At 41.2% G+C, this 18136-nt stretch overlaps 1 protein-coding gene across 3 annotated transcripts in view; it reads right to left on the bottom strand.

The window, feature by feature from the left end:
• The window catches only part of PCDH19 (protocadherin 19), a 282964-nt gene that overhangs the window by 105394 nt on the left and 159434 nt on the right, over positions 1-18136 (bottom strand). For 2 of the 3 annotated variants that reach the window (XM_082263851.1, XM_082263853.1), the window contains one exon: positions 14808-14980. In XM_082263851.1, coding sequence (XP_082119977.1) covers positions 14808-14980 — 173 coding nt within the window. The remainder of the gene's footprint in view (positions 1-14807; positions 14981-18136) is intronic. The other variant, XM_082263852.1, reaches the window with a different exon arrangement.

The raw sequence follows: 18136 nt of genomic DNA, 5'->3' as shown, positions 1-18136 counted from the left end.
GGCGTTGCCGTTTCTACCAGGGTCAACCCTGTGGGTGGCTTTATGCCAAGCATACAGGTGCATCTCAAAAAATTGGAATATCATCAAAAAGTTAATTTATTTCAGTAATTCAATTCAAAAGGCGAAACTCCTATATTTTTTGATCACTCACTATGGAAACCTCACATTGGACCTCATACAACTTGGATTCCGAGCTCCTCCAGACTCTGGGACCTTGATTTGCAAACAAAATGGAAACTTTTCCACAGTCAGTGATGATTTGGGGAGCCATGTAATCTGCTGGTGTTGGTCCACTGTGTTTTATCAGGTCCAAAGTCAGCACAGCACTCAACCAGGAAATTCTTCCTCACTTCATGCTTCCCTCTGCTGACCAGCTTTATGGAGATTCTGATTTATTTTCCAGCAAGACTTGGCACCTGCCCACACTACCTAAACTACCAATACCTGGTCACATGATCATGGGATCACTGTGCTTGATTGGCCAGCAATCTCGCCCGACCTAAACCCCATAGAGAATCTGTGGGGTATTGTCAAGAAGAAGATGAGAGAAACCAGAGCCAACAATGCAGATGAGCTGAAGGCCACTAGCAAAGCAACCTGGGCTTCCATAACACCTCAGCAGTGCCACAGGCTGGTCACCTCCATGCCACACCGCATTGATGCAGTAGTTCATGCAAAAGGAGCCCCGACCAAGTATTGAGTGCATACTATACTGTACATCAGAGGTCTTCAAACTATGGCCCTCCAGTTGTTCAGGAACTACAATTCCCATCATACCTAGTCATGTCTGTGAATGTCAGAGTTTTACAATACCTCATGGGATGTGTAGTTCCGCAAGAGCTGGAGGGCCATAGTATGAGGATCCCTGGCTGTACATGGACATACTTTTCATTAAGCCAACATTTCTTTTTTTTTTAATTGGTCTTATGTAATATTCTAATTTTCTGAGATACTGAATTTTGGGGTGTCACTAGCTGTGTAAGCAATAATCATCAAAAATAAAAAAAAAGAAATGCTTGAAATATATCGCTCTGTGTGTAACGCCTCTATATAAAATATAGGAGTTTCCCTTTTTTGAACTGAATTACTGAAATAAATTAACTTTTCGAAGATATTCTAATTTTATATCTGTATATGATGCAATTTGACCTTCAAGCCATTTTGTAGTCCTGAGGAAAAATAGAGCCGCGAAAACACAGATCTGAGACAGCCAACAGTAAATGGCTTCAAACATGCGTGGGATAAATATAGATCTATACTCAGAAAAAAAAGTCAAACATAGAAACATAAAAAAGTGACGGCACAATAAGACCAAGTAGTCCATCGAGTTTGCCCATTTATTTTTGTTTTGTTTTTTCTTTTGTTTTGTTTTTTTACATTACGTTTATTGTCTGACTATAGATCTATGTTTGTCCCAAGCCATTTACTGTTGACTGTCTCGCTATCTGTGCTGGTAGTTTGTTCCAAGCATCAACTACCCTTTCAGTAAAATAGGTTAACAAAAAAAAAATATGCCAACCCTCCAAAAAAAAAAAAAAAATGGGCAGACTCAATGTTTTTTTTCTGCCGTCCCTTTTCTATGTTTCTATGAAACGCGTCGACGGGTATTTGAAGTTGTTAACATTTGTATTGTATAACGTCCAAAGAGGATGGATGGATGTTTTTTAGATGTAGTGTTTTAACAAACAATTGTAATAAAGCTTTGTTATCTTTTTATCCGTATATGTTAAGTGGTTTGGCCTCAGTTTGGGGTAGTCAGTTTAAAGTGGTTCTAAAGGCTCAAGGTTTTTCTTTTCACATTTTTCAATTTTATTGTTATGGAAAATAATTCATATCAGTTTCCAATATGACAAAAACTTAAGGCATACATACCAGTATATGGTTTAACAATATGCCAGATCAAGGACACGTACATAACAAAGAGGAGACACAAGGCCTTCAAAGCATATCAAGTCAAAACAGGAGAGCCAAAATTGGAAAGGCTCAAGGTTTTGTACCTTCATACATTATATGTATGAAGGTAAAAAATCTTCTGTGTGCAGCAGCCCCCCCCCCAATATTTACCCAACTCGATCCAGCAATGTGCACGAGAGCCTCAGCTGTCCGGGGACTCTCACTCCTCATTGGCTGAGCCATTCAGGAGAGGGAGGGGGCAGGGCCACGCCACAGCTCTGTGTGTGAATTGACATGCAGAGCTGTGGCTCGGGAGTGAGCCAGCTGGGGTGCCCTCATAGTAAGCTGCTTGCTCTGGGGGCACTTGGCAGCAAGGGGGCATCAGGAGCACTGGCGGGGGACCCAAGAAGAGGAGGATCCGGGCTGCCCTGTGCAAAACCAACTGCACAGAGCAGGTAAGTATAAAGTGTTATTTAAAAAAAAAAGACTTTAATATTGCTTTAAATCCCATCTCTATATATTTTTTGTGTTTGTTGTACATTTATGTTGGGAGGACTGCCCCAAACTTTGAGAATTTGGTTGTGTTTGTGAATATACCCCCTGACAGGGGGTATATTCACAAACACCCAAGCAGGCTCACTCCCGAGCAACATGCAGAGCTGTGGCTCGGGAGTGAGCCTTCTTGGATGCCCCCCATAGTAAGCTGCTTGCTCTGGGGGCACTCGGCAGGAAGGAGGGGTCAGGAGCGCTGACAGGGGACCCCGGAAGAGGAGGACCTGGGCTGCTCTGTGCAAAACCACTGCACAAAGTACAAAAGACAAATTTAAAAGCGATATGTGTGAGTGAAACGCGTAGATACACAATTTGATCACGCGGTCCATTTATAGATCTTGTGATGCATTTTATACATGCATTGTTATATCTTTATGACTGTATCCCTTTTATATTTGTCTTTTGTACTTTCTAATAACTATGAATAATTCTTTTTAACCTAACTTGTTGTTGATTTGTGGCACATTCAAATTCCCCATATCCAGCATTGGTAGATTTTTTCCTTTCACGTCCTTCCCCTTCCCCAATATTCCCTTCCCTAATTTTCTCTTACCGCACCTGACTACATTTACTTACGCTTTACTTTAGGGGACGGTGCCAGTAATTTTACAGACAGAATTTTTCTCTCCATAAAATTATCAACCCCCTAAAAGAAGTTATAAAGTTTTGCTAATTTTCAAAACTTTTTCCAATTTTGCAAAAGAAAAAAAATAATAATTTGGCCACCTAATGCCCCCTTTTTTAGTTTTATTTTTTTATTTTTTCTAAAGTACAACTACCTTCTCTGCAATTTACGATAACCTTTTTGAAAATAAAAAAGGGGGGTGAAAACAAAAAGACAGCAAAAACGGAACCCCCAAAGGAAGTTATGAAGTTTTCTTAATTTTCAAAACTTTTTCCAATTTTTCAAAAGATAATTTGGCCACCTAACGCCCCCTTTTTTTTTCTTAAGTACAACTACCTTCTCTGCAATTTACGATAATTTTTCAAAGCACTTTGAAAATAAAAAAGCAGGGGGGAAAACAAAAAGACAGCAAAAACAGAATCCCCAAAAGAAGTTATGACGTTTTCTTAATTTTCAAAATGTTTTCTAATTTTCCAAAAGAAAAAAAATAATAATTTGGCCACCTAACACCCCTTTTTTAGTTTTTTTTTTCTTAAATACAACTACCTTCTCTGCAATTTACGATAATTTTTAAAGCACTCTGAAGATAACAAAAAGTGGGGTGAAAACAAAAAGACAGCAAAAACGGAACCCCAAAAGGAGTTATGAGGTTTTCTTAATTTTTAAAACTTTTTCCAATTTTACAAAAAAAAAAAAAATAATAATTTGGTCATCTAACGCCCCCTTTTTAGTTTTTTTTTTTTTTTTCTTAAGTATAACTACCTTCTCTGCAATTTACCATCATTTTTCAAAGCACTTTGAAAATAAAAAAGTGGGGTGAAAACAAAAAGACAGCAAAAATGGAAGCCCCAAAAGAAGTTATGAAGTTTTCTTAATTTTCAAACTTTTTTCTAATTTTCCAAAAGAAAACAAATAATAATTTGGCCACTTAATGCCCCCTTATTATTTTTATTTTTTTGTTTTTTTCTTAAGTACAACTACCTTCTCTGCAATTTACCATCATTTTTCAAAGCACTTTGAAGATAAAAAAGTTGGGTGAAAACAAAAAGAAAGCAAAAGCAGAACCCCCAAAAAGAAGTTATAAAGTTTTCTTAATTTTCAAAACTTTTTCTAATTTTCCAAAAGAAAAAAAATAATAATTTGGCCACCTAACACCCCCTTCTTATTTTTTTTCCTTAAGTACAACTACCTTCTCTGCAATTTACCATAATTATTCAAAGCACTTTGAAGATAAAAAAAAACAGTGGGGTGAAAACAAAAAGACAGCAAAAACAGAACCCAAAAAGGAGTTATGAAGTTTTCTTAATTTTCAAAACTTTTTCCAATTTTCCAAAAGAAAAAAAAATAATAATTTGGCCACCTAAAGCCCCTTTTTTAGTTTTTTTTTTCTTAAGTACAACTACCTTCTCTGAAATTTACCATAATTTTTCAAAGCACTTTGAAGATATACAAATTGGGGTGAAAACAAAAAGACAGCAAAAAAGAAACACCCAAAAGAAGTTATGAAGTTTTCTTAATTTTCAAAACTTTTTCCAATTTTCCAAAAGAAAAAAAATAATAATTTGGCCACCTAATGCCCCCTTTTTATTTATTTTTATTTTTTTTCCTTAAGTACAACTACCTTCTCTGCAATTTACCATAATTTTTCAAAGCACTTTGAAGATAAAAGGCAAAAAAGAAAAAAAAAACTGACAATCAAAAACATTTTGTTCCATGGACATCATCCATCATGCAGCCACACAGGCGAGATGTAAGGGACCGTGATCGATCAAGGGATGATATCTTGACCTCAACAAGGCACAGAAAAACCTCTTAAGATATGGTGAAAACGTAGAGCCTTCTAAAAATACACAACAGGACCGCTATCTCTGCAGCAAATCACAGGTGTGGGTTAGTTATTATGGGATCAATAGTCACAGTATTACCTTGCTTACAGCTCTCTGTTCCTTTTTATTGATTTTGCACCAGTACATTTTTAACTGCCAAACAAGCAGGTGGCTTAATACATTGCGCAATTGCACAGAACTTTCAGTTAAGCAACCAGCCAACAATTCAGACATCGGGGCAATTATGCGCACGTAATAACATTGTAGCCGAGAGTCATTTGCCTCCATTTCAGCCAACATTTTTTTTTTATTTATTTTTTTTTTTTCTTAACAAGCTGGAAGCCACTTTCTGTCCTGCATTATTGTTAGTTTGCTTGCATTACTTTAATTCATTTTCTTGTTTCATTTTTTTTTTTTTATTTTTTTAAATCTTTCAAATTACATTTGTAGCCGCTGAAAAAAAAGCAGCTGGAAAAAAAAAAAAAATCAATGTTTGACTGGATGTCTAGAACAAGTGCGACCGCAGTTAAATATGTAATATTTGAAGAACTATAAATACAATACAAAATTCGATAATAACTTAATAAGTATACTATATAACAATAGCAATCTATGGTACCCCCCCACCTGCACTTTTTTTTTATGGACGGCTTGCTAAGCAGAAAAAGGTACAAAGTCACATCAGTTTTTTAGCTTTGGATGAACTTATATAAAACATATTGCTTTATATTAACCACTTAAGCCCCGGAAGATTTTACCCCCTTCCTGACCAGGCCCTATTTTGCAATTCGGCACTGCCTGACTTTAACGGACAATTGCGCGGTCGTGCAACGCTGTACCCAAATGAAATTTACGTCCTTTTTTTACCACAAACAGGGCTTTCTTTTGGTGTTATTTGATCGCCTGTGCGGTTTTTACTTTTTGCGCTATAAACAAAAAAAGGGCGACAATTTTGAAAAAATACGAATATTTTTCAAATTTTTTTATATGAAATTCCCCAAAAAAAAATGTAAAAATCAAAATTTTTTTACATTTTAGGCCAATTTGTTTTCTGCTACATATGTTTAGTTAAAAAATTACAATAAGCGTATTTTGATTGGTTTGCGCAAAAGTTATTGCGTTTACTAACTAAGGGAAAGATTTCTGTCATTTTTGATGTTTTTTTTTTTTTAACGAGTAATGGCGGCGATCTGCGATTTTTTTTGTGGGACTGCGACATTGTGGTGGACAGATCGGACCCTTGATTGACATTTTTGACACGTTTGGGGGTACCAGTGACATTACTACAGTAATCAGTGCTATACATATGCACTGTTATTGTAATATTGTAATATTGACACTGGCAGGGATGGGGTTAATTTTATTGGAGAGGGAGGGGTTAATGTATGCCTGGTGCTTACTAACATGTGTGGGGGGAGGTGACTGAGTGACACAGGGACAGATCGCAGGTTCAGCTATGCTGAACCCTGAAATCTGTCACTGTCTGTCACTTAGGAGATCTCCAAACTCGATTCCCCGACGATTGGGGAAGAGCAGCGGTGATCACCGCCACTCCTCCCCTGGCCCAACTCCCGCTGTGACTGAATACAGCGGGAGCGAGCCTCCGGCAGCGCGCGTGCGCCGCCCACAAGGGGAGGAGTCCAGCGACTTAGGTCTACGTCGCTGGATGGGAATGAGCCACTTTGCCGCAGTACCAGCTCAGTGAGCGGTCGGCAAGTGGTTAATGACATCCCAGTCTTAGTCCGTAGGGTTCATAGTTACATAGTTACATAGTAGTTGAGGTTGAATAAAGACAATAGTCCATCCAGTTCAACCTGTATAGGTGTGAATCATTTCCCATACCCCTGAATGTTTTTATCCTTGAGATGTATGTCCAAGAGTCTTTTAAAAGTAGCCATACTCCCCGCAGTTACTACCATTTGTGATAGAGAATTCCACAGTCTTGTAGCCCTTACTGTAAAGAACCCCCTGCGTAGCCTGAAGTTAAAATGCTTCTCCTCTAATCGTATTGTATGGCCTCGTGTCCATTCCTTGCGACTGAATCGTTTTTTTTTCTATGCTCTGGTCACCATTGAGGTATTTGTAAATTGCTATCATGTCCCCTCTCAGGCGTCTCTTCTCCAGGGAGAATAAATCGAGCACTTCTAAACGTTCTTCGTAATTAAGGTCCTTTAATCCCCTAATAAGTTTTGTTGCCCTTCTCTGTACTCTCTCCAGCTCCAACACATCCCTCCTGAGGACTGGCGACCAGAACTGGACAGAATACTCCAGATGTGGTCGGACCAGTGATTTGTAAAGAGGAAGGATTATAGTTTTGTTTCTGGAATACATCCCCTTCCTTATGCATCCTAAGATTCTGCCGGCTTTGGCAGCAGCAGCTTGACATTGCAATATTGAGTTGGCCCACCCTTTGCAGCTATAACAGCTTCAACTCTTCTGGGAAGGCCGTCCACAAGGTTTAGGAATGTCTATGGAAATGTTTGACCATTCTTCCAGTAGCACATTTGTGAGGTCAGACACTGATGTTGCAGAGAAGGCCTGGCTCCCCGTCTCCTCTCTAATTCATCCCAAAGGTGTTCTATTGGGTTGAGGTCAGCACTCTGTGCAGGCCAGTCAAGTTCCTCCACCCCAAACTCGCTCATCCATGTCTTTATGGACCTTTCTTTGTGCACTGGTGCGCAGTCATGTTGAAACTGGAAGGGGCCATACCCAAACTTTTTCACAAAGTTGGGAGCATGAAATTGTCTAAAATGTGTTGGTATGCTGACGTCTTAAGAGTTCCCTTCACTGGAAGTAAGGGGCCAAGCCCAACCCCTGAAAAACAACCCCACACCATAATCCCCCCTCCACCAAATGATTTGGACCAGTGCACAAAGCAAGGTGCATAAAGACATGGATAAAAGAGTTAGGGGTGGAGGAATTTGGAGGTTATAGCATGCCAGAGTACGATTTTAACCAAAACAATGGGACAGAAGAAAAATGCCCTTGCCTATGGGTTAGATGCCCAACAGAGCCCATCAGGGCTGGTATGAATAAGCCCTCAGCCCCGGTTCACACTACTGCGTGTGCGGGGTTCGCATGTCATGTCGGAGCGCACTGCTCCGACATGACATGCGATCAGCTGTGCGGTGCGAGTTTAGCCATACAGTTTCTATGGCTAAATTCGCATCGCACCCGCAGCAAACACGCACAGGAGGCATTTTTGCTGCCGCATCAGGATCGGATCGCACAGCGGTTCACACTTGTGCGATCCGATCCTGTGCGAACTGCACGATCGCACTGCGATATGCGATCAAACTGGGGGTGTCGTTAAGATTACATTGACACCCCCAGCGGATCGCATATGGCAGTGTGAACTGCCTGGGGTGCGTGTGCGATGCGGGAACAGGCTGCGAATTCGCAGCCTTCCCGCATCGCATCAGTGTGAACCGGCACTTAATGTCAAGTCTCGTCACATCTCCTGCTGCCTTCTGAACTTCTTTGTTAGTAAGTGAGGCCACCTGTTGTTATTTTTTTTTTTCATCACTTGTTTGAATTACCCAGCAATAAAAACGTGGAAGAGATTAAAACTCTCCACCATTGTATTCACAACTAGAAAAAAAGTAATATTTTTAAGTTCTACTTGCTCCCTTTGTGAAAGCAGTGGTTTCTCTGCAGAGATTTGGTACTTCCCCTGTTGAGTCAGAGCTGGAGCTTTCCAATCTGCAACATTCATACTCCATGCTGATTGGAGAGCACTGACTCAGCAGGGGGCATGTTGGACCTGTGCAGAGAGACCGCTGCTTCCCCACGGAGAGTAAGGGTCCTCCTCTGCAGTATGTTGGCAGGGGACAGGCTTTTTTACCCAGGCTTTAATTGCTTTCCAAATAAAACCAACTGCAAGGCTTTGTACACCCTTTGATGCAGTTGGAAAATATAGAGCTTGTGTGAGCTTGCTTACAGTTTGTTAATTAGACAGTTGTTGACCCAGGCTGGGGAAGGGGTTAATGTTGTGTACTCTGTTCCCGGGCTTTTGGGGCCCAGCCTATCCGCCCTGTATTATAAAAAGGGGAAGGCTGGGTTCTGGAGAGTCCCGTTTAAGAAGAAATGTTGTGATTGCTGCAGAAATCAGATGAGGACTGCTACGCCCTGCAGTCCATCTTAAGGCATCGGGAGTCCAGCAATCTACCAGTTCCTGGAGAACATCAAGCATGGACTACTACCTTGTTGAGGTATGCCTAATGGTGATAATTAGGGTTAAGGTAATGTTCACGTTGAACTGTATCACCAAATTGTTTATGCAACAGTTCCACTGTTCTAAGCCTGGTCTGAAGTCATTTAAAGGGGTGCATGATCGTTTCTGGTATATGAAAGAATTAGGGTCAGTAAAGCACATATGGGGTATGAAGCAAAGCCACTACTACAAGATTAACTGGGCAAGACAAGTCAGAGGAGGAATGCAGTTGCTATGGGTAACCAGTAACTAACGCAAGGTACAGGTGCAGCTGGTCATAAGCATGGTATCTGGTGTCAGAGACGGGTCCTCCGGTAATGAGGGGGTCAGTGATCTGGCTCTCTCCCTAGCAGTAGGTTTCCCTAGACAACTGGGAGCAAACCTACATTACAGAGACCCATAGCCTAACCACTTGGTACAGGAAGGAAGGAGTTAACAAGGGCATGCACGAAGCCTGCCCTAAGTGAATGGCGGGACCCCATTTTGTCACTGGGAGTGAGGTGGCAGAGGTACGCTGGACTGGTGGAGAGGGCACGGGCTCAGTGGTGTCCCTCAGAATTGCAAAATACATTATGCAAAGTATGTAGGAACACGGGACAGCACTTTTCAGAGGAACTCTGCACTTTTATTACTGCACACAGTGAAAAAAGCTCATTACTAAGTCGGGGAATTGCCTTAACGTTTGATCCTCACATGAGCAAAGTCCCCGCCTGGTCCCGGGCATTGATGAGCATGTTGATAAAGAAAGGTAGCCCTACATACCCCCCTCTCCACCACAAGCTGATTAAAACTGAATGTTAAATTGGGCACAAAAACTGCAAATGCCCACTGCTAATTATTCATTAGATAAATGTAGATTTGAGTTCATGCCAGCTGTGACAGTGTTGTTAAAAAAAAAAAACCTTGTTCCTCCCCTCTCTGACGCACAACATATCAAGTAGGCCACAAAGGCTTTTCCTTATCAGAAGAGCAACAGATGTGATCCATCCCTTAAACAAGGCCCTTACATCCCCGTTCTTCACCCAGAATCATCTACAACCGAACAAGATCTGGGGAGCTGACGTCATAGAGGACCATGGAAGACATTCCAAGCTCCTTCCTACATCCCTCCCATTTCAGTTCATAATTTTGAAACCAAACTCTTTGTGAACTACATAGACCTTTTCTGTCCTTCTGGTAAATTTGGGCACAAAAACTGCAAAATGCCTACTGCCAATTATTCATTAGATAAATGTAGATTTGATTTCATGCCAGCTGTGACAACGTTGTTAAAAAAAAAACCCTTGTTCCTCCCCACCATATACTCTCTGAAGCACAACATATGCAAGTAGGCCACAAAGGCTTTTCCTCATCAGAAGAGCGACAGATGTGATCCATCCCTTAAACAAGGCCCTTACATCCCCGTTAATTTCCCAGAATTTTCTCTGACCGAACAATATCTGGGGAGCTGACGTCATAGAGGACCATGGAAGACATTCCAAGCTCCTTCCTACATCCCTCCCGTTTCAGTTCATAATTTTGAAACAAAACTCTCTGTGAACTACATAGACCTTTTCTGTCCTTCTGGTAAATTTGGGTACAAAACCTGAAAACTGCCCACTGTCAATTATTTATTAGATAAATGTAGATTTGATTTCATGCCAGCTGTGACAGAGTTGTTAACCACTTGCCGACCGCTGCAAGTACATATACTGCGGCGGTCAGCCCCTCACAGGCAAAGTGACGTACCGGTACGTCACAAGCCTGTGAGGCTCTGGGGAGCTCCCGCGCACCGCCGGAGGCGCTCTCCTGCGCGGTCACTGACCCCCCCGCTCGTGTGACCGGCGGACCCGATGTCCGCCGCTCACTCACGATCGTCCGTGACAGCGGGAGAAAGGCAGGCGGCTAATGTAAACAAGCCGCCTGTCATTCTCCCCTGTGTAGGAACAGTGATCATACGGTTCTACTATGTAGGACCGTTGATCATTGTTCCTACACCTCAAGCCACAGCCAATCACAGTTAGAATCATGCCCCTGGGGACACACATAACCCCTCCCTCTCAAAAAAAGTTAACCCCTTCACTACCAGTGTCATTTTACAGTAACAGAGCATATGTATAGCATTGATTACTGCAGTAATGTCACTGGTAACCCCAAAAGTGTCAAAAATGTCAGTCAAGGGTCCGATCTGTCCGCCCCAATGTCGCAGTACGGCAAAAAAAATCGCAGATCGCCGCCATTACGCGTTAAAAAAAACAACAAAAATGACAAAAATCTTTCCCTTTGTTAGTAAACGCGATAACTTTTGCGCAAACCAATCAAAATACGCTTTTTGCGATTTTTTTTTACCAAACATATGTAGCATAAAACAAATTGGCCGAAAATGTTAAAAAATTTAGATTTTTAAATTTTTTTGGGGGGGAATTTCATATAAAAAAGTGGGAAAAATATTGTTATTTTTGCAAAATTTACATTCTTTTTTTGTTTATAGCGCATGATAAAAAAAATTGCACAGCTGATCAAATACCGCCAAAAGAAAGCTCTGTTTGTGGGAAAAAAAGGACGTCAAATTCGTTTAGGTACAGCGTTGCACGACCGCGCAATTGTCCGTTAAAGTCACGCAGTGCCGAATCGCAAAATACCCCCTGGTCAGGAAGGGGGTAAAATCTTCCGGGGCTTAAGTGGTTAAAAAAAAAAACCTTGTTCCTCCCCTCCATATACTCTCTGAAACACAACATATGCAAGTAGGCCACAAAGGCTTTTCCTCGTCAAAAGAGCGACAGATGTGATCCATCCCTTAAACAAGGCCCTTACATCCCCATTCTCTTCCCAGAATTATCTCCTACTGAACAATATCTGGGGAGCTGACGTCATAGAGGACCATGGAAGACATTCCAAGCTCCTTCCTGCATCCCTCCCGTTTCAGTTCATAATTTTGAAACCAAACTCTCTGTGAACTACATAGACCTTTTCTGTCCTTCTGGTAAATTTCCCTCTGATGGGAAGCAGCTTTAACGAACACAAAACAAATCAATTCTTAGTTCAGTGTATAGTTACTAGTGTCCATCTGTTCCACGCCCTAAAGAGCCCATATACTGTAACACGCAGATGGCAAATGCCAAAGTAATGACTTCATTAACTGTAAGGGATCTAGCCGACCCAATAATGTACATCGCATATGTAATGTTTTTATATAATTGCTGCATTCCCTTGCTAAGGATTGACATAGGTTCCCAGTGTAATTGTTTCCAAGGACTATTAAAATGCTGCATAAACGGGGTTTTGTTTTCAACAAATGAATTAAATTTATTGCGTTTCCCTCGAATAGGCAGCCGCCCTCCAGGCAAAGCGTTATCAATTCAGTAAGGAGAGTGCTTAGGCTGATGAAAGGTCGACGAGAAATTTTAATCATTCGCAACAAGCGAAAAGACAAAAATTAAAAAATGTTGCTTTTGTTTCTGCCAAGCTTTTTCGATAAAGGAATTTACCTCTGCAGTCTGCTACAATCATAAGAGCTACAATGTTACCATATTCTAGGGCACCTGTGCCTCCTAAATACACAAAGAATCCGGGATTGGACTCTCATGGGTTTGTGTCCTATGCTCGAGTATGTTGGGTCTACCATGGGCCATGCTGGAATTAACAGCTATTACCATGCAATCCAATCCTTTGGGGTACACCAACTGGATAATCCATTGGGTAAAGTAGACTTATGTCTATAAGAGGCAGGGACAAAGGTGCACTTTTCACCTGATTATCAGTTTATAGTACTAAAAGCATAAAAGTCACTGAAAAAAAAAGACCATAAAACCCTTCTAACAGTTATCATCATGAAATCAAATCCTTAGTGGTACTCTGATCAGAAATACCAATTTACCATTGGGTTGGGTAGGCCTATGTCTATGGAAGGCAGGGACAAAGGTGCATTTTTGCCCTGATTATCAGTTTATAGTACTAAAAGCCTAAAAGTCCCTGGGAAAAAAGACGATAAAACCCTTCTAACAGTTATCATCATGAAATCAAATCCTTAGTGTTACTCTGGCCAGAAATACCAATTTACCATTGGGTTGGGAAGGCCTATATCTATGGAAGGCAGGGACAAAGCTGCACTTTTCCCCTGAATATTAGTTTATATTACTAGGCCCAAATGTCAATGAAAATAAAAACCTCTAACAGTTATCATTACGAAATCTAATCTTTAGGGGTACACCTGCCAGATATACCATGGGGGAAAATATGCCTACTTCCCCAAGAAAATAAAACAAATTCTAACAGCTATCATCATGAAATCAATCCATAGAGGTACACGGGACGGATTCACCATTGGGCCAAGTAGGCTTATGTCTGTAGAAGGTAGGGACAAAGGTTCACTTTCTCCCCTGAATATTAGTTTATAGTACTAGGCCTAAATGTCAATGAAAAAAAACAAGAAAAAAAAAAAAAACTTCTAACAGTTATTATGATGAAATCAAATCCTTGGGGGTACACTGGCCAGATATACCATCGGGTTGGGTAGACATATGCCTATATAAGGCAGGAATGGCATGGGCCATGCTGGAATTAACAGCTATCATCATGCAATCCAATCCTTTGGGCTACATCAGCCTGATATTCCATTGGGTCAAGTAGGCTTATGTCTATAGGAGGCAGGGACAAAGGTGCACTTTTCCCCTGATTATCAGTTTATAGCACTAAAAGCCTAAAAGTCACTGGAAAAAAAAGACCATAAAACCCTTCCAACAGTTATCATCATGAAATCAAATCCTTAGTGGTACTCTGGCCAGAAATACCAATTTATCATTGGGTTGGGAAGGCCTATGTCTATGGAAGGCAGGGACAAAGGTGCTTGTTTCCCCCAAATACTAGTTTATATTACTAGGCCGAAATGTCACAAAAAAAAAAAATAAAACATCTAACAGTTATCATGAAATCTAATCTTTAGGGTTACACCACCCAGATACAGTATACCAAGGGGCCAGGTAGGCTTATGTCTATAGAAGGCAGAGACAAATTTGCCTTTTCCCCTGAATATTAGTTTATAGTACTAAGCCTAAAAGTCACTGAAACCAAGTAAAAAAAAAAAAATTCTACCAGCTATCATCATGAAATCAATCCATAGAGGTACACAGGCCGAATTCACCTTTGGGCCAAGTAGGCTTATATCTGTAGAAGGTAGGGACAAAGGTTCACTTTCTCCCCTGAATATTAGTTTATAGTACTAGGACTAAATGTCAATGAAAAAAAGAAAAAAAAAAACTTCTAACAGTTATCATGATGAAATCAAATCCTTAGGGGTACAACGGCCAGATATACCATCGGGTTGGGTAGACGTATGCCTTTGAAAGGCAGGGACAAAGGTGCACTTTTTCCTTGAAAGGCAACACATTATTTTCCCATTAGAAGAAATACAAATTTACAAAATGTTACAATATTCCATGTAAGGAGGACCAGTAAAAGAAGAAAACCTTTTGTGTAAAATTCAATCATCTCAATACAAGGCATTGATTGTCAGGCCAGAGGTTATATGTCTAGAGGCCTCAGTCATGGAAGTCCAACCCTGGGTCTCCAGCAAACCTCATATGGTCAATGTATTCAGCCGTCCATGGAAAAATAAAATGTGAGCCCTATATAAAATCCAACATATCCATGCAGTCCTGTCCAGCCATAGCACTCTAACAGTAGCTGCATCTTCTTATAAGTGACACATTGGCTCTCTTACCTTGCTCAGTCGGCTGTGTCCCCACTGAGTTGGCACTGGTGTTGAGCACGTCGTTGACAGCGGTGTCACAGTACAAGCCCCGCTGGACGTCATGTTCGCTGTCGGTCTGGTCACTCTCCTCGTGCCCGCTGTCCTTGAGACTGTTTCCCTCTAAGTCCTTGAAGGTGGAACTGCTGGGTGGAAGAAAAAAACAATAAATTAGTGTCATGTCAACTTTCATCACGTAAAATGTTTCCTGACTGTAGCGGGTAATGGTTCATCCCCTGGGCTAAGCGCATGGAGGGATGACATCTCCCGGTAGGAGCTGCGAACCTTGAAAAAAAAAAAAACTTCAAATCTGCCACAAGAAACAGTTTACATCCTTAAAGACGAACTCTGGAAAATAATACTAAAACAACCTTTCCTCTACCAAAATATTCCTTCTGAAGAAATAAAATAACATTACAGTCCCACCACTTTAGTAGCCTTTACAAGGAAGTATAATGAGGCCTTTCCTCTACTGCCAGGTATTGGGATTTATTTATGTGGTTTATCTTGGGTAAGAGCTCTGCGGGGGAGTCATCCGTGTGGTGATGTCATCAGTAGGAAGCGGGAAGGACAGCGGGAAGAGCAGCGGGAAGGGCAGCGGGAAGAGCAGCGGGAAGGGCAGCGGGAAGGGCAGCAGGAAGGGCAGCGGGAAGGGCAGCGGGAAGGGCAGCGGGAAGAGCAGTGGGAAGGGCAGCAGGAAGGGCAGCGGGAAGGGCAGCGGGAAGAGCAGCGGGAAGGGCAGCGGGAAGGGCAGCAGGAAGGGCAGCGGGAAGAGCAGCAGGAAGGGCAGCGGGAAGAGCAGCGGGAAGGGCAGTGTCTCAGAGTCATTGGAATTTGTACAAAGGCTAAGCAGCTGCTGTATATTGTATGGGGGGGATGGACATGAAGGTACAAATCTTTAGCGACATAAAATAGCTTCTACAGGGCAGGATTATCCATCTATCTATCTATCTATCTATCTATCTATCTATCTATCTATCTATCTATCTATCTATCTATCTATCTATCTATCTATCTATCTATCTCTTCTTTTCTTCCTTCCTTCCTTCCTCTTTCCCTCATTCTTTTTCCTCTCTCTGCCTTCCTTATGTCCCTCATCTATCTTTCCCATCCCTTATTTCCTCTTTCATTCCCCCCCTTCTTTATGCTTCCTCTCCTCTCCTTCCTTCTTTTCTTCAGGGCAAGACTATCTCTATCTATCTATCTATCTATCTATCTATCTATCTATCTATCTATCTATCTATCTATCTATCTATCTATCTCTTCCTTCCTTCCATCCTTCCTTCCTCTTTCCCTCATTCTTTTTTCTCTCTGCCTTCCTTATTTCCATCATCTATCTTTCCCATCCCTCATCTCTTCCTCATCATGCTTCCTCTCCTCTCCTCTCCTCTCCTCTCCCTATCTATCTATCTATCTATCTATCTATCTATCTATCTATCTATCTATCTATCTATCTATCTATCTATCTATCTCTTCTTTTCTTCCTTCCTTCCTTCCTTCCTTCCTTCCTTCCTTCCTTCCTTCCTTCCTTCCTTCCTTCCTTCCTTCCTTCCTCTTTCCTTCTTCCCTCATTCTTTTTACCTCTTTCTGCCTTTGTTTATTTCTCCCATCCCTTATTTCCTCTTTCATCTTTCCCCCCTTCTTTATGCTTCCTCTCCTCTCCTTCCTTGCTTCTTTTCTTCAGGGCAAGACTATCTATCTATCTATCTATCTATCTATCTATCTATCTATCTATCTATCTATCTATCTATCTATCTATCTATCTATCTATCTACCATAAACCTACAGGCAGTCCATCCAGTGATGAGAAGCATTCTATCTCCATCTTTGTTTAGTAGCAGAGCGATGTTTGGTGTTAAACCTGACACCGGGGAAGCATTATGTGGATCAGTAAGTGAATTATCCGGCATTATACAATCTTATTATGGCGCGGTATCGACGGAAGTGTTGGAGGCTAATACAAAGCTTGACATTAATATTGATAATAAACTGGAATGTCAAAACGGCAACAAATCCTAGGTCTGGATAATGAAATCACACAGCTATGTATTAATAGACTGGACGTATCTTCTCCAGCAGATCCCGGGATCAGCCTGGCGGAAGGTGATTTTTGTAGCACTGAAGCAGAGAGATATAGAGCGGATGTTCAGGGACAGATGTACTACGGGGGAACATATGTCAGGGAGATGGATGCATGAAGGTGCCGGCATTCCTCATGTATGCATTGTGGCTGTCATGTGCAATTCCAACAGCTGTCTTACCACAGAATTTACTAATATATTGAACACACACACATATATATATATAATTCTTCATATTTATAAACACTCAACAGTTGAGAAAACAAATTAGGAGATTGATGTTTATAACAAATGAACACTTTATAATAGAAGGGGAGCCGGCACATCTCTTTATAATGGAATCTGAAGACACGGCTCTGCAGTCAATATGGCAAGGACATCCATTAAACCATAAACACCCAACTTTTCAGTGAGGAGGAACCGTCATACATTACAACCTCATTGTGAATTTGTGCAAATGGACTTTCTGATTTTGGCTACCTGCAAGGGTGACATTCTAAACACCACTATAAGAGGGGGATTCCACATACTGTCCACCAATTAATTGTTTTTCTTGGAGCAAAAGGAAGGAAGGAAGACAAGATAAGGAGAGGAAAGGAAAGAAAAGGAATGGAATGGGAAAGAAGGAAGGAGGGAAGAAAGGAAGGAAGGAATGAATGAGGGAAGGAAGGAAGGAATGAATGAGGGAAGGAAGGAAGGAAGGAAGGAAGGAAGGAAGGAAGGAAGGAAGGAAGGAAGGAAGGAAGGAAGGAAGGTCAAGGCAAGAAAAGGAAAGGAAAAAAAGTAAAGGCAAGGCAAGACAAGACAAGGGAACGAAAAGAAAGGAAATGAAATGAAAGGAAAGGAGAGGAGAGGAGAGGAGAGGAGAGGAGAGGAGAGGAGAGGAGAGGAAAGGAAAGGAAAGGAAAGGAAAGGAAAGGAAAGGAAAGGAAAGGAAAGGAAAGGAAAGATAAAGAAAAAAGGATGAAGGAAGGAAGTAAGGAGTTAGATAGGAGAGGAGAGGAGAGGAAAAGGAAGGAAAAAAGTAAGGGCAAGGCAAGGCAAGACAAGGAAAGGAATGGAAAGGAAAGGAATGGAAAGGAAAGGAAAGAAAAGGAAAGAAATGAAAAGGAAAGGAAAGAAATTGAAAGGAAAGGAAAGAAAAGGAAAGAAATGGAAAGGAAAGGAATGGAAAGGAAAGGAAAGGAAAGAAAAGAAATGGAAAGGAAAGGAAAGAAATGG

The sequence above is a fragment of the Pelophylax lessonae genome (genome assembly GCF_965119305.1).
Source record: "Pelophylax lessonae genome assembly, chromosome: 7".
Lineage (NCBI taxonomy): Eukaryota > Metazoa > Chordata > Amphibia > Anura > Ranidae > Pelophylax > Pelophylax lessonae.
The sequence above is the reverse complement of the archived record's forward strand: the minus strand, read 5'-3'. Positions and strand labels throughout refer to the sequence as shown.